The sequence below is a fragment of the Oncorhynchus keta genome, chromosome 18 (genome assembly GCF_023373465.1).
Source record: "Oncorhynchus keta strain PuntledgeMale-10-30-2019 chromosome 18, Oket_V2, whole genome shotgun sequence".
Lineage (NCBI taxonomy): Eukaryota > Metazoa > Chordata > Actinopteri > Salmoniformes > Salmonidae > Oncorhynchus > Oncorhynchus keta.
In genome coordinates this window covers 17994412-18016980 of record NC_068438.1, presented here as the reverse complement: position 1 = coordinate 18016980, position 22569 = coordinate 17994412, and the positions used below count along the sequence as shown (strand labels likewise).

Sequence of the window (22569 nt, the reverse complement as noted above, 5' to 3'; positions counted from 1 at the left end):
GAATTAGATTGAGCAATAAAAGCCTCCCTTTTATTTCATAGGCTGGGACCCGCACTATGCAGCTGTTGCAAGAGCTCATTTTTCACTGGCTGTCCACTGGTTTCAAAAACAATGATTGATAGGCAGTCTAAACTTCTTGAATTGAACCATTATTGTGTTCAAATACACATTTAGATTTGTGAACATCCATCCACAACAACCACAATCCGTAAGGCGCAAATAACTAAATGAGAAGGTAGCAGTGTGATTCACATCAATGCGCTATGTAGATATCAATAATAAGCGATATCCGTATCGACGTAGATACTGCTGTCATCCTTAACTCCAAGCTTTATTCAACTTGGATTCTTTTTGGATGCTGCAGTCGCACCATTTGAATACATAGCTTGGACTGTAGCCTACAAAAGCGTATTCCTGCTCTTTTTCCTCGATCCATCAAACACATTTGGTGTGTCATCATATTTGTCTCTGATTTATGGTCAGATTCGCTCACGTTGAACAAATTTAAAATAGCGAATGTTTTCAATGCTGATTTGAATGTCATTGACAAAAAAGACAGAGACGTGTCAAACATTTTGTTTTCGCAAACATCCTTTCTGAATTTAAAAATAACCCTCGAAATAATCATTTCGTTTCTCAAAAGTATCTGTTATCTGATTACAATATTGTAACTGGTAATGTAACAGATTACAGTTACAGTTTTTGTAATCCTTTACATGTAACGGATTACTCCGCAACCCTGCTGAGAACCATAAAGATGCAGGAGTTCAACCATTTAATCGTAAAACTATTATTCATATCCACAAAATCCAATAACTCAAAACCTCCTTCTGCCCTAGTTGCAGAGAGAACTTAATTTTTGAGGTGGTGATGTTTGTTTTTCCACACCAACCAAACAATCCAAATCACTCAATGGTTGAGGGCAGAAGGGAGTTGATGTCGTCAGCTGTTCGACGTGGCGACTTGACGTAGCGACTTGACGTGGCGACTTGACGTAGCGACTTGACGTAGCGGCGTTACGTGTAGCGCCAGAGGAAGGAAGGAGGGACTGGGCTTCAGGGATTTTATCTGCATACTGTGTCCGGTTCTACCGGGGGATGCTAACGGAATAACGACCACAGTCATGCGTTCATCAACATACGAAAAATAAACATTGCAACGGTGTCATTCCGTTCATAATAGTAATATTTGATGAAATACCGTGTGGAATAAGCAGCTATATTTGACATTTTGGGAGATTTGACTACTGCACCTACACAGCAGGTAACGTTAGCTAGCTAACTGTGATCATCATAATTTTCAGCAACACCACCAGTTTAGCCAGCTGGCTAGGGACGCACGGTTGGAGCTAGCTAGCGATGTGTTGTATTGCTGGGACTAACAAGCTAACTAGATACAATACGAATGATGATCACGAATAGCTAGCTATGGCTGCTATATTGTGTTGTGAAATGTGATTGCTTGTTGTGAGAGCAGGTTATCGTTGCTTTCAGCACTGTAACTGAACCAGTGGACAGATCAGCCAGCTGGCTAAGGAATATGGACACTGCATATTTACATATCACAGCTGGCTAAGGAATATGGACACTGCATATTTACATATCACAGCTGGCTAAGGAATATGGACACTGCATATTTACATATCACAGCTGGCTAAGGAATATGGACACTGCATATTTACATATCACAGCTGGCTAAGGAATATGGACACTGCATATTTACATATCACAGCTGGCTAGGCTGGATATTATCCTGAATTAGGCAGATTTGACTCATTTACATTGAAACCATTCCTATCATTAATGTGAAAAGCTCAGTGTGTGATGGTCGTGCTCTCTCTCTCTTCATCACCTCTCTTTCTGCATCTCTCCATCTCCCATCTCTTTGTCTCTCTCCCAATGCTCTCTCTCCTGCAGACAACCACCATGGCAGACAGTTTTATGGGCAAGGCGGCTACCATGGAGATTCCTATCAACAGCAATGGAGAGACCCTGGCCGAGGATGACAGTTTGGAACAGGTGGGTTGTGTCCCATGGGAATACGGTGCCATTTGGGATACAGTTACTATGTACAGTATTTATATGTATACTGTGTGTGGTGACCTCTCATTACATCAACTATTTGTTTGTGTATTTTATTGTACTGTATTATGTCTCACTTCTGTGCAGGCTGCAAAGATTCAGTGGACCTTAGATGAGAAGGTAGGGATATGCAGTAGAAGGGATGAGAGAGTGTGTCACGTCGTGGTTGGAGAACTGTTGATTTAGATGTAGTGTACGTGTTAACATGGACGACTTTCAGACTAACCACAATAAACCTTCATCAATAGGTTTTCTCCTAATTGTTTTCCACCTAATCTACTGAACCATTTTCATGTGTGTGAGTGTCTGTGTACAACAAAGATTAGGCCTATATGGAAGGTCTTCGTCAGATTGACAATACACTCTACAGGTGCGTTACGCATTAGTCAGTCCCTCCAGGATTCGCATTTGTTTTTTGGCGCAGCGAAATCAAGTGTTTTTGGCCGCAAATATCATAAATCTCTGCAAAATCTGTGAGGGACTGATTAGAGTTAGGCTATATCTATTCCATTGATGTGTTGTGGCTTCACCTTAGGACCTGCAGCAGGTGATGGTGTCTGGTCCCAACCTGAATGAGACCAGCATCGTGTCTGGAGGCTACGGAGGACCTGCAGGGGGCATCATACCCACCTCCTCCATCAAAGGTACACACAGCTCTACTGTTCTCACTAGCTCCATTAAAGGTACACACAGCTCTACTGCTCTCACTAGCTCCATTAAAGGTACAGACAGCTCTCTCACTCCGTACTGCTCTCATTGCTTTGCATTACTGGAATGTCCACTTAATTATGTCCACTTAGGCCTTATTAAATCAATGAATAGACTAGTCCCTTAAGCAATGTCTGTGCTGCTTGCTTGGTTTGTTAGCATTAAGAATGGTGAAGACTACATTTTCAACTGCCCCAATGTGGTTTGTCCTGATGGAATTCAATTCAGTTTTTTGTTTATTTTAGGAGGTTGCCTGCATGCTGTTCTGCATCAGTGACTCTATTTTGACCTAACCTTCTTTCTGATCTTTCAGGAGTCTATGAGTAGCAAACAGTCTCTCTACTGTATTGGCTATTTTGATTTTAAGATCTACTTCCTACTCTCTATTACTGACTATCTTAACCAACCCTGTCCTCCAGGCCCCGCTATCCACTTCAACCCTCAGTATGTGGACAGGAGACGTCCCCCTGCCCCTAACTGTGCCCTTGTCCCTTGAGCCAAACCTCAGCCCACAGGTGGCTTTACACTGAGCTCAATTGTTTTTTGTGAAGTCACACAAAATATCTGCGCATGTGTACAGGTTCATTTCATGCTGTTCACAGCGTGGAGGCCACGGCACCAAGACAGCGGAGAAGTTGAGCCTCGAGCTTCAACACTCTTAGTTGTTGTGGAAAGTGACCCTCTGTGCTGTTTACTCTCTGCATCTACGTCATATTGCTGAGTCTGCCTGTTTACACTTTCAAGGGTGTTTTCATTAGTTACTCTTTCATTCTGTGGGAGAATGAGCCCTGCCTGTAGCCTGGGTTGCTGTTTAACCAGACTAAAGCAGACTGAATGCATGTCGGTGGATGGTAACTAAAAAACTCTAGATGTTTACTAACCTGATTGACTTCATTGCAGAGCTGTTTGATTTAACGTGTTATGTTTGCGTGAATGTTTCTAATGATGACAACTGCATCCCAAATGGATAGGGCACTACTTTTGACCAGAGCCGTATGGCTCCCCCATAGGGAATAGGGTGCCATTTTGGATGCATCCTATGTATGCAAATGTAACATGAAGTGGTTAACGAATGAAATATTGAGGTTCATTAAATCATGACATGTGCATAATTTCATACTTTACTACTACTTGTGTTCTCAACATGTTCATATTTCATATTTTTCTCCATCTGCTTTTTTATTCTGTTGTTTTTTTGACATGGAAAACCTGTGTGACTCACATCCTCTCTAACACCTTCACCAACCTTCATCTATTCTCTCCATCTCATATATCACATCTCCTCTCCCCATCCCCCCCATGTCCATTCCAGACCTGCGAATGAAGTCCAGGGCACAGGGTGTAGGTCTGGTCCCCAGCCAGTCAGCAGCCAGCAGGATAGCCAACCAGAACCAGACCGACCAACCATTCACAGGTACCAGAGGAGTAGGGTTGCGAAATTCCAGGTTCACCAAAATTCCCAGGTTTTCTAGAAATCCTTGGTTGGAAGATTTCCAGAATTGGAAGGTAATTCCAGAATTACTATAAGCACTACATTTTGAATTCTGCAACCAGGGTTTCTGGAAAACGTGAACATTTTACCTGGGAATGCTACTGGAACTTTCCAGCCCTACACTGGACCCATACAGCACCACCCTCCTTTACTCCACTTCACCTTGTTCACTCATTCATTTCATTCACTCTCAACTGATCACTCAATCACTGTCACACTATTTTTCTCGAAGACATACTGGGCACATGAAATGAATATTTCAGGTCTTTGCTTTGAGGAGTAGTGATGAGGAGAGTGCCCAAGGAAACACTGATCTGCCTTTCTGTGTATCGCAGCGCTACTGACTGAAGCTGGTTTTGTGACAGCGTTCATAATAAATGAGATGAAAGGTCCATCTTATTTACTATAGACTTTATCAACTAGGTCTCAGCATCTAACCACTTTAAGGAATCCTCAAAGAGTGAGAAGGTTATTTATTATCCTTTGTGTCAGGGTTGGGGATGCACCACAGTAACAGCAACCAGAACATGTCAGTGGAGGAGGCTAACCGTGGTGTGGCTGTGGAGAAACTAGACAGCGTTAAGAAGTGGGGCATCAACACCTACAAGGTACAGAACAGAACCTTTCTCCTGTGGAAAATGTGTTGAAGCCATCCTTCATTGAATCCTCACTGTGTTCTATGGGTGTGATTGCGACAGCACTGGTATGATCAGTTGTCTTCATACAAGACTGGGAATAATTTCCTCCTTGGAAAGCAAGTAACTCTTCTATTCAGTTCTATTCTGATCACATCCCTCCATGTCATCTTTATCCCAGTGTGCCAAGCAGATGTTCTCATCTCCTGTTCTCTCCTTTATCCTAACCACATCTCTTCCTCTCCATCTTTACACCAGTGTACCAAGCAGATGTTCTCTGAGCGGTTCGGCCGTGGTTCTCGGACGGTGGACCTGGAGCTGGAAGCCCAGATAGACGTGCTCAGGGACACCAAGAGGAAGTACGAGTCTGTCCTGAGACTGACCAGCGCCCTGACCAGCCACTTCTACAACCTGGTCCAGACCCAGCAGGCCCTGGGGGACACCTTTGCGGACCTCAGCCAGAAATCACCTGAACTACGGGTAAGAAAGACCTCTAACTCCTGACCCCTGACCTTAAACCCGTAGACCTCAGCCCAGCCAGAAATCAGCTGCAGATGGCACACTGTGTGAAATTGGCCTCCAGAAATGTAGCCTGAAAATCCAGGCTGTAGTTTTTGGTTGGAAACAAAGCCTGTCAGTTTCACTTTGGAATCCAGGCTACCTTACTGACTGTTTCTCTATACGAGATATTTATTGAGGATGTAAACGCAAGTGTTTGTGTCCACAGGATGAGTTTGGCTACAACGCGGAGACCCAGAAGTTGTTGTGTAGGAATGGGGAGGCTCTTCTTGGAGCCATCAACTTTTTTGTGTCCAGCATCAATACACTGGTCAACAAGACAATGGAGGACACACTGTTGACCATCAAACTGTACGAGGCAGCAAGGTAACAACGAAGATGGGGAAGGTTAAAAAGATGCGGGGCAGCCTCCCGAGTGGCGCCGTGGTCTAAGGCACTGCATCGCAGTCCTAGCTGTGCCACTAGAGAATCTGAGTTTGAGTCCAGGCTCTGTCGCAACCGGCCGCGACCGGGAGACCCATGGGGCGGTGCACGCTTGGCGTCACCCGGGTTAGGGGAGGGTTTGGCCGGCGGAGATATCCTTGTCCCATCGCACGCTAGCGACTCCTGTGGCGGGCCGGGCGTAAGGCACAGTGTTTCCTCCGACACATTGGTGCGGCTGGCTTCCGGGTCAAGTGGGCATTGTGTCAAGAAGCAGTGCGGCTTGGTTGGGTTGTGTTTCGGAGGACGCACGGCTCTCGTCCTTCGCCTCTACCGAGTCCGTGCAGGAGTTGCAGCGATGAGACAAGACTATCACTACCAATTGGATACCATGAAATTGGGGAGAAAAAAGGTTGCAGGGCCTGGAGATTCCTCCTTATAACAGTTTCAAATAATCATACTGACAAATTATGAGGTTTACAGTCTTTTTTTTACAGAGATCTGTGCTCCTTTACACCATGAAAATGTGGCCCTATATCTATGATTGCCAGAGACATTATATAGAGTGTGTTTGACATGACATCATAGTTCTGTGTGTCAGGCTGGAGTGTGATGTGTACCATGCATACCTAGAGGAGTTGAACCTGGGTTTGAGGGTTATACGTTGATACAGGGTGTTATGTGGGTGTTTTATAGGATTGGTGGTATACTGTATACTGAGGTATGTTTTTCTAAAAGCCACAGGGTGGTTTTTTAATAGTCAAAACTATTTATATTAAGAAATTTGAATATTTCTAGCTACTTTTTAAGTTAATACCTGCAGTCAACTTGTGCAATATGTTAGGAGATAAAGCAGATTGTGTTCTTCATTTCACCTGTCAAATTATTTTACATTATGAAGCTTACTGCAGTTCCCCAGAACAGTTAAGCCAGTCACGTGTCTGTTTATAAATAGTACAACGGGAGACAGCAGGAGCTGGTGAGTTGATAGCGTTCTTTATCTATCGGAGAGTCTCTGTTGTGCGGTGCACATGAGGTGATGAAGTTACACTTGTATGCAATTCACTATTAAATGTTTGCCATCAGTCATCGTATAACGGCTTTCTGCCGTGTTTGAGAAGTCAAAGAGCTCTGGATGGGTTGTCTGTACAGCTGCCGTTTGATCACTGTGCTTCCTACTAGCGTTTTCCCCTCCGTTCCTCTCTCCTCTGCTCCATGTACACATGCTGCTCTTCCTTCAGAAAAGCAGCATCACAACTTTAGTCATTTGCACAATTTCTCTCGTTCACCTTTACTTGTAAATGTCCACTCTCACTGAAAATGACATTCGGTAGCAACTAGCTTTACTTGTATAACTTTATGAGCGGGATTTGCCTCTGCAATTAGTTTGTTTTTGCTCATTAGCATTTAGCTAACAGCATCTGTGTGATTTTTTTGTTTGTTTTGTTGTGTTTTTAGTTCCCCCCTGTGTACTATACTGGTAATACCATAAACCCGGGATGGCAGAAGAACTAACGGTATGGCTGGATACCGCCCAAGCCTATTTCTTTACGCTGCCTCTCCTCCCCTCTCTCTCCCAGGCTGGAGTTTGATGCGTACAGGGCCGACCTGGAGGAGTTGAGTCTGGGTCCTCGTGATGCTGCCACCATGGTGCGTATTGAGGTGTCCCAGCAGCAGTACCAGGTGCAGAGAGACAAGTACGAACGGCTGCGCTCAGACGTCACCATCAAACTCAAGTTCCTGGAAGAGAACAAGGTAGGTTAGTTAGTTAGTTATGGGTTAGTTAGTTAGTTAGTTAGTTAGTTAGTTAGTTAGTTATTTGGTTAGTTAGTTTACAATAATGCTACATCACACTCTCTCTTTTTCTGTGTGTGTAGGTGAAGGTGATGCACAAGCAGCTGCTGCTCTTCCATAATGCTATCTCAGCCTACTTCGCTGGGAACCAGCAGCAGTTGGAACAGACACTGAGACAGTTCAACGTCAAGTTAAAGCCCCCAGGGTCAGACAAGCCCTCCTGGCTGGAGGAGAGCTAGAGTGATCAGCTCCCAGTCTCCTGGCCTTGTATGTATCAAGCATCTCAGAGTACTAGTACTGATCTAGGATCAGTTTTGCCTTTTAGATAATTATGAATCAGATTATATGGATAGGCAGGACTTGATCCTAGATCAGCACTCCTACTCTGAGATGCTTGATACATTTGGCCCCAGGTCTCAGTCAGGTCTATATAGGGACACAGATGGAGAGACACACTGGGGTTGGAAGAAACAAGAGGAATGGATGGATGAGTAGACGGATGAACAGATATATGAAACCAACTCAAACTGTATATACAAACCAGAGATGGGACAAGTAGAGACTAGTGATGATCATACTAAGGGGAAAAGAACACAGTTCTTACATTTAGTTTTGCCAATACATTGCTCATTCGTTTATAGAATGTCTATTTCATGTTGATTTGTTGTGTTAATAATTATTCTCAACAGAGCGTCATTATGTTGTTGCTATGTAGCGTAACTTTTAATTTATCATACTTTGAGAAGTTATTCTAAGATTATAGTCTACACATAAATGTAATCATTATTTTCAAATTGTTTTCACTCTTTTGTAAAGCGTTATGTAAAGCATTCCAGAGGTCATAATTTGAAAGGTCAGTAAACTGTAGAGGATATTAAGAATAGGCTATGTATCTGGACCAGTTACATTGTTTGTACCTAGTGACGATTAGAGGTATATTTATTAATGAGCAAAGGGAGAAAGAAGCCTACAGTCTGGTATACTATTGATGACAGAAGTTATGGGATAAAGGGGCAATCTTGGATTTGTAAAAACAAAAAGCAGTCAACAATCAATGGCTATATATCATGAATTTAAAAGTAAAAAAATGCATTTGTACCAATCCCAGATTGCCCCTTTGTCTACCAATAATTTGGAGGACAGGAAATACAACTTTTGCATTTACAATAATCTTCCTCCGATTAATCCTGCATATCATTTAATTACACATGTATTGTCTTTAACATATCCAATATCTCAATAATCAAATAGAGTTAACATTTGTTCAGAAAAATACCTAGACTTGGGCCTCCCGAATGGCACTGCATCGCAGTGCTTGAGGTGTCACAACAGACCCAGGTTCGTTCCCAGGCTGTGTCACAACCGGCCGTGACCAGGAGACCCATAGGGTGGCGCGCAATTGTCCAAGCATCGTCCGGGTTTGGCCGGCACGAATGTCTGTCTCATCTCGCACTAGCGACTCCTGTGGTGGGCCGGGCGCAGTGCACGCTGACACGGTTGCCAGGTGCACAGTGTTTCCTCCGACACATTGGTGCGGCTGGGTTCCGGGTTAAGTGGGCATTGGGTCAAGAAGCAGTGCGGCTTGGTTGGGTTGTGTTCGGCGGACACACGGCTCTCGATCCTTCGCCTCTCCCGAGTCCGTTGGGGAGTTGCAGCGATGAGACAAGATCGCAATTGGATGTCACGAAACTGATTCCATTCAAATGTATATGTTCTTGTTAGGTTTTTCTTTTGTTTTCTCTCACATTTCCACATCAATGTTGTGTCTTGTTTTTAAAACAGATATGGACCTGGTGTACAGTATATTAAATGGTGGTTTACAGTATATGGTTTGGTATTTCCATAGAGACTTGATGTTTCCCCACAGAAGCTGGACAGTAATAACAATCCGTCCACCTCCTGTCCACTGAATATGTTGTTGTATCATCTGTATAAGTACTGTACCATATTGTGTTCATATATTACATGGCAATACAATCCAAAACATGGCTGAAAAATGATTGGTACTTCCATCTGTGATTGTCTTCTTTACTGTTAATCAGGCAACGGTCCAGGCGTGTGTCCCGAGTGGCACCTTATTGCCTAAGAAACACTATGTTTAAGTAGTGTCCTATATAGGGAATAGGCAAGTTCTGCCAACCCTGCTGTAAGGGTTAAGATCAAGCTGAGTTTTATCTGATTTGCATTTGGTGAAGTCAGAGTGAGAGCTGATAACTGTCTGGTCTATTAAACCGCTTGTGAAGTTATAGATCTTTCATCGGTCTGTGGACAAACCTACTGTAACTCTTCCACCAGGTAGATGAGGACAGTAGACAATATTTGACACACAGAAAAACCCAAGATTCAAAATGTAAATGACTTTTTAATTGCAAGAATCCCAATCCAACCGCTACAATGGTCAATTTCACTATAAATACGTAGTTTTTCATTATATTCATGCTCAATGTGATTCAGGAATGTTTCCTTTAGAAAACAGAAGTTTGGAGTATGTGACGTTCTTTGTCTGAACCTTGCTGTGTCTTGTGATTCACCTCTATGACGTATTACTGTGTGACAGTGGATAGAGGGGTCTGATTAATAAACGGTATGAGGACTCAACGGTGAGGACTTGGGTTTGTCCCAAATGGCGCCCTATTCCCTACATAGAGCACTATTTTTGACCAGAGCCCTATGGACCCTGTTCAAAAGTAGTGCACTAATGGAATAGTGTGCTATTTGGGATGTGAGCCATGTTTAATCACACAATATTGCTATTTAATCAAGTTATTCTGCCCTTGAGTTGCGTTCCCATGCAAAACTAGACAGATAGCTAACAACTAAGTCTTCAATAAAACTCCCAAGGCGTGACTTTTCTTTAATGAATATAATGAAAACGTTTATGTTGTTAGCTATCTGTCTAGTTTTGCATGGGAACGCAACTCAAGGGCAGAATAGTGAAAAAACAAATATTTTCCAAGGCTGAAGCGTGACAAGAAATAACTACATTGAAAGACCTGCACCGTAGCGTTGTTTGTTGCTGCTTCTATGTGTGCAGAACAAATTCTGTACTTCCTGTTTGCGTAGTCTTTCTAAGTACCAGAAAGCTCCACTAGGGGGCAAATAACACCATTGAACACAATGAAAATCCAATTTAACCATTGTGATAAAATTATCTGTTACCTTCTAACAGGATGGCAGCACACATGTCATACATGTCAACACCATGATCAGTGATGTGATGAATTCCACTGTCTTTATGTTAACATGTTTCACCTAAAAGTCTAGGGTGCCTGAAATGTAATATCCCAAAAGGTGGTGGTTAGGCCCGGAATGTGTTCAGTTAATGATACTGAAAATGTTGTATAAAAACTCTGTATTAACACAAACTAGAAAAGGACATTTCATATAAAAGAAAATGTGTGCTTGCTAGTCTTGGAAGTATTATGGCTGGGAAATAGTAGCAGTAATGGTAGTGACTGCAGTAGTAATGGTAGTAATAGGGTTGTCATACGCTACGAGTTAGTTAAAGTGAGTTGTTTTGGGGTGGTTTGCACATGTGTATTATAGTGGCTTATAGTGGGCAGTATAGAGCATATTGTCGCTGTCTGATGAAAGCCTCTCCAAAACATAAACTTTTCAGGAAGTTGGAAAAATAGCCATGTTTTCCCATTAACGAACATACAGTTATTACACTTCAGAGGCTATTTTTAATACATTTTCTTAGTCCTAGAGTCATGAAATGTTCAGAGTACACTGAGGGGAGTTACAGCTTTCAGAAAAATGGGCAAAAATGGAGATGAGGTTTTCATCAGACAGCGACGATAGAGTAATATGGCACCATATTCTATAAAATGTGTTTGTTTGAACATTCTGAAAGTTCTGTGGCGGTTGTTCTGCTAATTGAAATGAATGAGGATACAACAAGCTTGATAGATTATACAATAGCCTATGAATGCTATCAAAAATATGTGTTGAAGCAATCTAAATTGAGTCTGACTGCACATGTCAATGTTGGCTTGGTGTTTGTAGCATAAATGGTTCAAGAGCAGCGCGGATCCAACAACAAAGATTGAATGGCTGTATATGTGCATTTGTGATGGTGGTTATGGGTCTGTTAGCGGAAATACAAAGCTTTGTTAGTGTGTTTGAAGCTTTTGGAGGTAGAAAAAAACGCTATGCTATTATGCTGGGTGGATACAGTGAAGCAGCTCAGGTAGAATGTATGGACAAAGCAAATGTTTCTATTTGCATTACCAGTTTCACAGCTCCAGGCAAGAACACACTCTAGGCCAGGTATGGAGATCGCTTTAGTCAGGTTTCTCAACTCCACAATGTACAAATACAATGGAGTTGAGTGGTGATGAGTGTGGGAGGACTGCACTTCCGACTCATCGAGTTGCTTTCCTTGTACGTATGTTTGTCCTGTGTAAATGCAAGCTTTTATTTGGTTGCTGAAATCTGTCATTTTTGATAAATGTAGCATTTTACGTGACCTCTGCCAAGGGAACCATTATTTGTTAACGGAGAAGGAGCAGCCTGTCATTGCACACCATATTTTTTTGTTTAGGCAGGGGACGCATAAAATGCCAAAACGATGGATTCCAAATATAACAATCAGGACAAGCACAGGTACACAGTAAGCCTTAAAGAATGGATATTTATAAAATGATCAAGTGGTAGTGCATGCTTAAAGTCGTAACTCTCACCTGGACTAGAGGGGAAATAACTATGTGAGAATGCTGTTCATAGACTACAGCTCAGCGTTCAACACCGTAGTCCCCTCCAAACGTATCACCAAGCTGGGGACCCTGTGACTGAACACCTCCCTCTGCAACTGGATCCTGGATTTCCTGACGGGTTGTCGCCAGGTGGTGAGGGAAGGCAACAACACCTCTGCCACGCTGACCCTCAACACGGGGGCCCCTCATAGATCTGTGCTTAGTCCACTTCTGTCCGTGTGTGTTTTTTTACTTTTTTCCCTTTATTTAACTAGGCAAGTCAGTTAATAACAAATTCTTATTTTCAATCCAGTAGAGGATAACCTTCAATCATGTATTTTCAGCTGTTTGAAGCTGTTGTACAAAACCAAACGTAAAATATTCAAAAGTTTTACTTAATAATGGGAAGCATAGAAATGGCACACAGAGAACAGATTTACCGCTTCTTAGACAATGAGAATGACAGACCTATAACACACATTTCTACGTGAATTTGGTGGGGTCGCCCAAAAAGTGACATAGTGCAGCTTTTATTGAAAAACTGTATAATTTCGATCATTCCTATGGAGGACTGCTCCGACTTGGGAGTGCCAATATGGCCGACCGGTGGCTGCAAAGCCTCTCAATGGCCAAAATGTTGTACCAGGAATTCAGGGTTTATATACATCTTTAGGCAGATAAAGTTGCGACATACTTTTACGTCTCCTCTGACACCTCGGTCGTCACTAGTTAACACAGCCACAAGGTCATAATTATGGCTAAACCCCGCCCATTTCTACAATTGATCTTCTTCAAATCTGATTTGAAACCTTAATCCTAACCTGAACTACACTGCTAACCTTATGCCTAACCCTAACCTTAAATGAAGACCAAAAAGCATATTATATATGTTTTGGAAATGTTGACTATGTGGCTGTGAAACCTGACCTTGTGGCTGAGTTATCTAGTGGAAACCTGACAGCACTGGTAGCAGACCAGTGGTCGTAGTCAACTCAATTCACACGTCCGATGTTGAAGTTTGAAGAGGAAGGCAGCGGACTAACTCATGGATTCAATTGAATTGTAGTTTTTGGTGTTTCAAAATTGTTTTCACTCTTGGTGGAACGTTGCATATCGAGCAGGTAAGGTAGGCTACAGAATCCTCTTCCCTTACTTTGAATGTTATAACACATTAGTAGCTTAAAGAGAAAACCTGATCAAAATAGGTAGCTTACTGTATTCCGTTTTTCTGGTGGATGTATTGTTTTGATTTGTAAATTCATACACGTATTTTATCATTAGGCTGCTTTCAATGTCTTTCGAATTAAGCATTTGTTGATATGTTGTCTCATTTGAGCACTTCAGCAACAATTGTAATGAGGCTTGTTCGGTGCTGGGCAATACAGTAAGTTTTGCTGCATGCCTACCATTCTCTGTTAAAAGTTCACCGGGACCATTATTTCTTTACAGGAGGGATCAATCAAGGAAAAGGATTATATCACCCTCTTCAATAACTGATTTTCAACACTAATCAGAGAACATTTCCGTGACACCTTGCAGGTACAAAATGGAGGTAATGATGAAGCAATAATGATGAGACCATGATCTGTTCCTGATCCTTGGCCCATCTAATTATTTTCCACTAAAGATGGAATCAGCAGTCACTCCACCACCTCCTCCTCCACCACCACCACCTCCCCTCGCCCCCCACCTCCTCCTCCTCCTCCTCCTCCTCCTCCTCCTCCACCACCACCACCTCCCCTCGCCCCCCCACCTCCTCCCCCTGGTCCCCCGCCTCCCCCTGGCCCCCCGCCTCCCCCTGGCCCCCTTCCCCCTGGCCCCCCTCCTCCCCCCGGCATGGGCTTTGGGCTATCCAGAGGCCTCCAGCGCAGCGGCTCCAAGATGCGTAACTTCAACTGGGATGCGATCCCCAAACACGTGGTGGTGGGCAAACACAACATCTGGACGGAAGAGAAGACCCTGGGAGAGTATGAGCTGGACACTCAGAGGATTGAGGAGCTGTTCAGTCACAGCCGACATCAGGGACAGGGACAGGTACAGAAGGCTCTGAACAGACAGAGTCTCAGAGGCAAGCCAACCAACGGTCAGGGCACAGAAGTGGTGAGTTGACCTAACCTACTGTACCAGGAAGCACTTCTCAAGTTTTATACTGGCAGCTGGAGTTGAATAGGATAAGTCAAGAGGTACCACCACATCAGCTATTTTGCTCCTCGATCAGATACAGTATATAAGTCTGCAAGGCATACATATCCTATCTGGTCCCAGCCAACTCCTCTCCAATGTCATGCAAAATTCTGTCATTCTTTTCTTGCTCATGATTTCTCACCTGAGAGTTTGTTTTGAGCAGCTATACTTTCTGGGGGTAGACGAGAGACCGAAACAGTGTATTGAATATGAACATTTGTTCTGTTTATGACCAGAGATATTGGATATGTTGACATGTGTTCTTTAGACCCTAATTGATTTTCTTAGGGAGTGTGTGTAGTGTAGTTGTGGTGTACATCATATCATCACAGGGTGATGTGTTGTTTTCCTACAGACTTTCTGTTGTAACAGGCTCGGTCATGTCGTCATAGTGGCCAGGGTTAGGGTTACGGTTAAGGTGGCTCGGTGGGAGGTTGGGAAATACATCAATTCCAGCAGCCCATGACTCTTGTTTATCTCCATGATGATACTGTTTTTTAGTCTGGGCCCTGGTCAAAAGTAGTGCACTCTTAAGGGAGTAGGGTGCCATTTGGGAAGCAGTCTCTCTATTGGTGTGGCTCCATCATGATTCTATGTGCGCCTCACTGGGATCAAACTCAAGTACATCAGGAAGCAACGATGTATTAGTGAAAATGTTGTGTTCAAAACAAACCAATCAGGATGAGCAAAACTTGGAGACGATTCTACCCTCATTTTTTTTATATGATTCATTATCATGCTGTGATTGGAAGGCTGTTTTTCCTTTCTGTCCACATACCTATGAAGTCTATAACATCATTTGAATGCCAACTGCCGGAGTGCTTGATTTTACTATTCTCTCAGAGAATAGATTGATAATAAATATTTGCCCTCTACAAGTAGCATGAGATCACCAGCAAAGGCTATCTAATCGGATTTATAGATAAGCACTAGTTCCCCATGCAAAACTACTGTGAATAAGCAACACAATTGGACTAAATGAATGACCATCATTTTACTATGTATCCATTTCCCTTTTCCATGTGTGATATTGTGTGACTTATTGGAACTATGGCATGTTCCTCTTAATGCTCCTCTGCTTAACAAACAGGATGTTTATGCAGTGGGGTTTCATTTAGGAATGCTTTGATGTATAAACTGAAGGGTGGAGTCAATATAGCCTAACTATTCTTCATCAGTTTACCCAGGGAGAGTAAATTAAGCACTAATATTTGCTAATTGTTGCCATACAGTTGATATTTTTATGTATTGGCTAATGCTACCTCTATAACAAAGAACTGGGCTGTGGGTTCAGTTAAGATACAGTACTTCCCTTTCTGTAGGTGTCGGTTGGGATTTTACAGAACTGTTGTGAATCATTGTCCTGGTTTACAATGCTATTGTCATATTGACAAAGCTATTTCTGATCCTCTACTTGTTTGCTAGTGAAACCACCCTGCTATCACATTTAGGCTACCTTGGCAGTACAATAAAGGTCAAATGTGGAGCTATTGAAACTGGCATTTAGTGTCTTACCTGTCCTTGTTTCTAACTCAGTATAGAGGAGCAAGACTTAGGAATGTCAGTATGTTGACAGCTGTTGCAATGGCTTATCATGGGCTCTCAAAAACAAGTCAATCTAACCAGTAAAACCTTAACCGTCAGAATCAGTTGTTTTTGTGGGAATGAGGATGTATTTGTGATAAAGAAGAAGACTGTGTCTAAGGAAAACGCTAAGCACCTGATAAACTCAACGCCTGTTATTGACCGACTGATATCTTCACGTGTGTGTCTGTGTGAATGTGTGTGTTCTGGAATGACCGACTGATGTTGGTGCGTTTGTGTGTTCTATTTTTATTGACTAACTCATGTCTTCATGGCTATGTGTCCCACCACCACCAGGTATCTATACTGAACTCCAAGAGAAGCATGAACGTTGGGATCTTCCTGAAACAGTTCAAGAGGTGTGTCAGAGAGAGGCAAAGATATACTGAATTCCAAATGGCACCCAATTCTCTAATTGTGCACTACTTTTGACCAGAGTCTGATCTAAAGTAGTGCACTATATAGGGAATAGGGTGCCATTTGGGACGTAATATAAACTGGAAGTGTGCTAAAGGTGTGGGGCTGTGGGTTTGTTAGAGCCACGTGTTTCAGGATAAAGATCACACAGTGGTTGAGTCACAAATTCCACTGTCTTGCTATAGTGCACTCCTTTTGACCACATAGGGCTCTGGTCAAAAGTAGTCCATTATATAGGAAATAGGGTGTAATTTGGGACAGCAAGGCTTGGTAGTCCTGAGGCTAGGCTGCTTGACATTCCCAGCTCTGTGTTTCTGAGGTACAGCAGCGTGTCCCAACAGGTCGACTCGACATGATAACTACTGCAGGAACTGTGCAAACAGGTCATTCTACAGATGAACTATTGAAACATGGCATGTGTTTCTAAATGGTTTTCTCTGTAGGCCCACAGTATTACTGTGTTATATATTACAAAATTACTACATGCCATGGGCTACAGTGTCTTAATTTTCTGTAGATTCTCGCAGTACAGAAAACTCAAAAAGCAATAAGTATAAAGCAGTAAGACATAGAAATATTATTATCCAAATGTTTTGTCATTACATTTATTTTTCATGTCCACGTATGGATGCACTTTTCTATTTTCTGTTAAATGTATTTTTGTCCTTGTGCTTCTGAGGAAAGAAAGCATTGCTCCAGTTCAGCTGTGGTAGGTGTATACACTATGTGTAGCAAGTAAGGTCTTGTCTATGGTTGGTTAGGTGGAAAAATGCCGTAAGAGGGTGTTCAACCAATGAGGTAAGAAGGAGCCTTGCTTACCAGGCTTAAAGAAACATGGCAACGAGGAAATGAGCAACACCTTTAGAGACCCAACCCTAGAACATGAGTAATTCAGGAAAATAACCACATTGTGTAGTTGGAGATTAATGAATCACAGCTATTCTCCTTGACTAGTCCCCTAGGAGATTGAATGAATATTGAATGAATCAGTCGATGAAGTTTCCAAAGTCACGTTGGTTTTGATACAGTAACTGATCAGTGTCTGTGTCTCTCCCCAGGCCAGTGGGAGACATGATCAACGACATCAGTTCAGGAAACGGCCTGAAATTTGGGACAGGTAAACTGAAGGAGCTGTGTAAGCTGCTGCCAGAGAAAGAAGAGGTACAGTACTTCACACAGCCTTTCCCAGTAGACAAGCATAGATCAGGCCGCTGTCGCTTTGGCACCCTTGTCCCACATAGGGCAAACTCCAGTTTGACCACCATTGGGTGAGCTGAGGCTTGCCGCCAGCTTGCCGCCATTGTTGATGCTAACTACCACAGTGAACTGATCATATTTAGCTTGAGAGACGGTTATAACAGTGTTCTCCCAAGTTACAACCCTTACCGTAAGTGTCTTACTAAGATTGTTCCCTGTTGCGTGTGTGCAGGTGAAGCAGCTGGTTGGGTTCAAAGGGGACCAGTCAGCTCTTCCTGAAGCAGACCTGTTTATGATGCTACTTATCAAGGTTCCCAGGTGAGTGAGTGTGTGTGTGTTGAACCATCTACAAACGTCTAATTCACCGTTTTCTACAGTTTTGTGTTTTCTGTGTCTTGAATGCCAGTGATGTTCCAGAATGTGAATCATTATTCGTGCCCTTTCTTTTAGTTATGAGGAGCGCCTCAACAGTTTGGTTCTCAAAGAAGAGTTTTTCCCATTCATGGATGAAATGAAACGATCCATCGCCACCATGATCACAGCTGGAAAAGGTGACCTGCATGTGATCGGGATCTTAATAAGGTAAATATGTATCTGTACTAAGCTCAACTATCTCATTTGTCTGTCTGTCTGTCTCTCCAGAGCTGTTAGAGTGTGACGACCTACACTCTGTGATCCGCCTGGTGCTGAAGACTGGAAACTACATGAACGCTGTGAGTGGGGGGGGGGGAATGATATCATAGATGATATTACATACTGTATACCTTTATCTATGGTGTAAACTAAGTTGTTGGCATCCGACGCTTTGAGTAAGCCCAAGAAAAATAAGAACTCATTCTACAAGTTTTGAATAATCCTCAGGTTAATTTGTCAGCCTGTCTGACTGTCTCTCACTTGTCCTCTGTGTGTCCATAGGGTGGCTATGCTGGCAGTGCCATTGGCTTCAGGATGGCATCGCTACTGAAACTAGTGGACACAAGGGCCAACAAACCAGGCATGAACCTCATGCACTATGTAGTCATGGTAATTAGAACCCTTATTTAAAGCTCATCCTTTATCTAGAATCTTGTTTGTCTCCGATGCAGTAGTTGTTGTTCATGTGTATGTCGATTATAGCAAGCTCAGAAGGTTGATGTGGCCATGCTGAAATTCCCAGACAAACTCACACACATCGCCGATGCTGCAAGGTACAGATACACAATGTCTTACGCTCTTCAACAACATGTGTAATATTGCTGTTTGCCCCACAATAAGGCATTCTATTGTAGTGATTGTGCTTTTCATTATTGAGTGATTGATATTGGTGTTCTGCCCCCCTGTAGGATCCATAAAGAGGACATAGAGAGTGAGTTTCAGAGAGAGGTGAAGAAAGTAAAGGAGGCGAAGGAGGAGGTGCAGAAACAGGAGGAGCTACGGGCTCAGATGGAGAACTTTCTCAAGGTGAGGTAGCCTGCCTGTGTATTCTCTATGCCTTTCAGATATTGTATCGCTACCTTCCCCTATACTGTATACCTATGTCATGTTTCCAGGGCCACAGGTTTTGCCTGACCACTTAACCTGAACAGGAAAAACTCTGGGCCCTTTTTATAGCCTTAATAATCTCTGGTGGTGAATCTACATCTCTAGGGCCAGTGATGAGGTTGTTGATGTTTGTGGTCCCCTGTAGTTTCAGAAATGTAGTCCGAGACCCTAATGGCACCCTTTACCTTTTTACGTATAGTGCACTACTTTTGACAAGGGCCCATAGGGGTTTATTCAAAAGTACTGCACTATATGGGGAATAGGGTGCCATTTGGGACACAGCCTTAGTTATTTCTGTTCTGTGTGTGGTCCCCTGTAGGAAGCAGAGTGTCGTCTGGCTGAGACTGAGCTCTCTCTGCAGTCGCTGGGTTCAGTCAGTGACTCAGTGGCTGAGTACTTCTGTGAAGACCCCAGCAAGTTCAGACTGGAGGAATGCTGCTCCATCTTCAGCTCTTTCTGTGCAAAGTTCCTGAGGGCCATCCAGGTAAAAAACGGTTTAGAAAGTAGTCTACATGCTCCTTTTACATACTATTATTTATGCTCTCTGTATTACGGACTTTCATCTTGGCCCCCTTGGGAGCATAGCTTTCCATGTCACTCTGTTCTGTGTGAGGACTTTTGGCTGGCTTTTGTCTTCATTGAGTTACTCTTTTCTCTTTAGCCTTCCCTGCTTTTTTGGTGGACTCCAGTGTTCACTGTCTCTGGCGTGTGTTATTGTGTTATTGTATCTGTGTGTAGGAGAACCGTGATCGTGAGGTGGCGGAGGTGAAGAGGAGAACCAGAGACAGACTGCTGAGTGATGCTGCTAAACGCCGTTCCACCGCCACCTGCTCCATACGGGACAAGGATATGGAGGGTGTGGCCCTGGAGTCCGTACTACAGAAGTTAGACATACTTTAATGAACATCACTCTTTTGAACTTGTCTTTTGGAAATATAATCTGTTATCTAGCAATTTTCCTTTTGTATTGTATTTTTGTGTTTTTCATTTTTTCTGTAAAAGAGTTTTGTGACATTCATGTTTACTTTGAATAAAGTTTGATTTGATTTGATTTAGGTTACTGACCAGTCATGGGTCCCAAAGGAGAAAAGGCAAGGGCACACCTTCCTGCACCAGTAGCAGCCTATCAAAGGTCCCCATTCAAGTAAACCTCCCCTCGGCAGAACAGGGAAACCAAGGTTCTGTTAAGGCCACAGAGGTGTGTAAGGAGAATGAGTGGAACACTGCCATAGACCTGACTGGGACCTCTCAGGGCGACCAGAAGGACCAGTCCCACAGCAAAAATAACTGGAAAGAGAACATGGTTCCAAATCCAGAGGAGACACAGCAAAACCCTAAGAAACCAGAGCAGAACCACAGAGGTTCTAGTTCTGGTTCTACACAGCCAACCAGGAGAACCGGTAGCAGCAGCTCCTCCTCTTGCTCCTCCACAGGTAGACCCATCTCAGTGATGATGAAGGATAAGGAGGAAGAGGAGGAGGAGGGAAATGAGGAAGAAGCCCAGATGTTGCGTGAAGTGTCCAAGAAGGTTCTGAGGTATCAGAACAGCCGTGGTAGTCTTTCGTCTGGGGAGTACGGCCTGGAGCAGCAGAAGTCTCCTAATGCCACCAATACTACTAACACCTCCACAAGATCACCCAACGCTACGACCACTAATGCTACATCCTCCACCATCTCCACCATCACCTCCACCTCCCCTCACCAGAGGACATTCCAAGAGGATAGACAGCGGCTGCTGGGAGATGCATGTAGAGGCAGCGAGAGTCTGGCTAGATACCTCCTCAACCCTCACCTCTCCCCCAAGGGAATACTCACCCGCAGGCACACCTTCACCCTCCTCCCTAAAGCCCCTCCTACTGAGGAAGAGGAAGAGGAAGAGGATGATCTGTTCATTTTTCCTGCGACTCCTACTCTGGGGGTCATAGGGAGGATGAAGTCAGTAGACACTGGTCTGATGTCCCCGAAACACAAAGCCTCTGGAGGACCTAACCTCACCAAACTCCCTGGCCACTCTGAGAAGTCTTGTGTCCAAGACCTGGTGTCTAAGAGTCCCTTGTCAAAACACAACGTCTTGACAACAAGTCTCAACATCCCCAGGGACTCTGAAAACAGAGGCTTGGTGGTACCCACCACCCCTCGCCACTGTGAGACATCTGGTGTCCAGCTGGACACGGTATCCAACAGCTTGTCAGCAGCAGAGAGACCTACACATGTAGAGCTAAGAGAGCTAAATCAAGACAAGAGCTCCTCTATAGTCAAGTCAAAACCTCCCCCCTTACACCTAGAACTCAACCACAACCAGGATGAGGAGATAAAGGAGTTTTCTCCCACCCCTCTCCAGACACTCGTCTCCCAGAAACCCAAGCAGGCTGACCCTCCTCAGAGCCCCAAACACAATATGGATAACCCTTCTAAGAGCCCGAAGCCCAAACCTTCAGAGACCAATGGATTCATGTCTTTCTTTAAACGCCTGAGAGAGAAGAGCAGGCCAATGTGAGGAATCTGGTGTCCAAGACCAGGTGTCCAAGAGTGTTAGCAGAGAGACCTACACACATAGAGCTGAACCAGGAGAAATGGACAAAGGAGTCTGTCCTGGACAAGCCCTGACCCCAAACCAGATGGCTATGGATTCATGTCTTTCTTTGAACAACTGGGAAAGAAGAGCAAGTTAACAACAAGGATATAGACTCTAGAGGTGCTCTAGACTCGTGATTCATCTATTTATTCAGATTCAGACTACTCAGACAGATGTTACATTGCCCTATGGTCTATTGAATATATTTATATCCATCCATTGATTTTATAAAGGCTTAATTCAAGGGAACTGTTGAAGTGGATTTTTAGTGGTAAATAATGATCTTTTGAGACTGGGAGAATGTGTCCAAAAGACAAATGTAACTTTATTCCACTAGGTGGCAGAGTGAGACAACAACGCCACATGTAGTGTGCTGTAGGCCACCAACAAATCACTGTTTATTCATTCTACCACCTCATATTCCCCCACAGAAGAGCATGACACTTACTGTAATATGTTTACCAATGTCTTTAATAATAGTGATATATTTACATCAGTATTCTTCTGACTAAATAAAACCACTGTTGAGTAGAATGGACCCCATGTGATCTTTACCTTGGAAAATACTGGAACTATATTTGCCATATCCAGTACTATTAAATTATATTTGCCGGAAGATATACTTACAGAGCTGTAGAAATCACATTAAATTACAGGCGAGGGCCTGTAAAGAGAAATACACAGTATTAAGATCAAATAATTTCATGGACCAACCTGTTAAATAATAAAAGTGTTTTGCATTACA

At 43.3% G+C, this 22569-nt stretch overlaps 2 protein-coding genes across 3 annotated transcripts; both read left to right on the top strand.

Moving 5' to 3' along the window:
- The first annotated feature begins 1033 nt into the window (after positions 1-1033).
- On the top strand, positions 1034-9655 carry LOC118397385 (arfaptin-2-like). 2 transcript variants are annotated; one of them, XM_035792068.2, is made up of 10 exons: positions 1034-1263; positions 1917-2018; positions 2169-2201; positions 2617-2725; positions 4102-4203; positions 4774-4889; positions 5175-5396; positions 5644-5801; positions 7436-7610; positions 7733-9655. In XM_035792068.2, the coding sequence occupies exons 2-10, from the start codon at positions 1926-1928 to the stop codon at positions 7886-7888; spliced, it is 1164 nt and encodes a 387-aa protein (XP_035647961.1). In that variant the 5' UTR covers positions 1034-1263; positions 1917-1925; the 3' UTR covers positions 7889-9655. The 2 variants fall into 2 exon arrangements, with proteins under 2 accessions (XP_035647961.1, XP_035647962.1); XM_035792069.2 differs by lacking the exon at positions 4102-4203.
- A 4361-nt stretch (positions 9656-14016) lies between these two features.
- Positions 14017-22569, top strand: LOC118397384 (inverted formin-2-like). The gene is made up of 12 exons (XM_035792067.2): positions 14017-14446; positions 16412-16473; positions 17590-17692; positions 17961-18046; positions 18179-18279; positions 18371-18441; positions 18644-18751; positions 18845-18915; positions 19051-19168; positions 19569-19733; positions 19988-20133; positions 20306-22569. The coding sequence occupies exons 1-12, from the start codon at positions 14183-14185 to the stop codon at positions 21744-21746; spliced, it is 2736 nt and encodes a 911-aa protein (XP_035647960.1). The 5' UTR covers positions 14017-14182; the 3' UTR covers positions 21747-22569.

Coding starts and splice junctions, on each gene's coding strand:
- LOC118397385 (XM_035792068.2), top strand. CDS start 1,926: ATGGCAGACAGTTTTATGGGCAAGGCGGCTACCATGGAGATTCCTATC. Junction 5,802..7,435: donor AAACTGTACGAGGCAGCAAG/GTAACAACGAAG, acceptor TCTCTCTCCCAG/GCTGGAGTTTGATGCGTACA. Junction 7,611..7,732: donor AGTTCCTGGAAGAGAACAAG/GTAGGTTAGTTA, acceptor CTGTGTGTGTAG/GTGAAGGTGATGCACAAGCA.
- LOC118397384 (XM_035792067.2), top strand. CDS start 14,183: ATGGGCTTTGGGCTATCCAGAGGCCTCCAGCGCAGCGGCTCCAAGATG. Junction 18,280..18,370: donor CATGATCACAGCTGGAAAAG/GTGACCTGCATG, acceptor CTGTCTCTCCAG/AGCTGTTAGAGTGTGACGAC. Junction 18,916..19,050: donor CACATCGCCGATGCTGCAAG/GTACAGATACAC, acceptor GCCCCCCTGTAG/GATCCATAAAGAGGACATAG.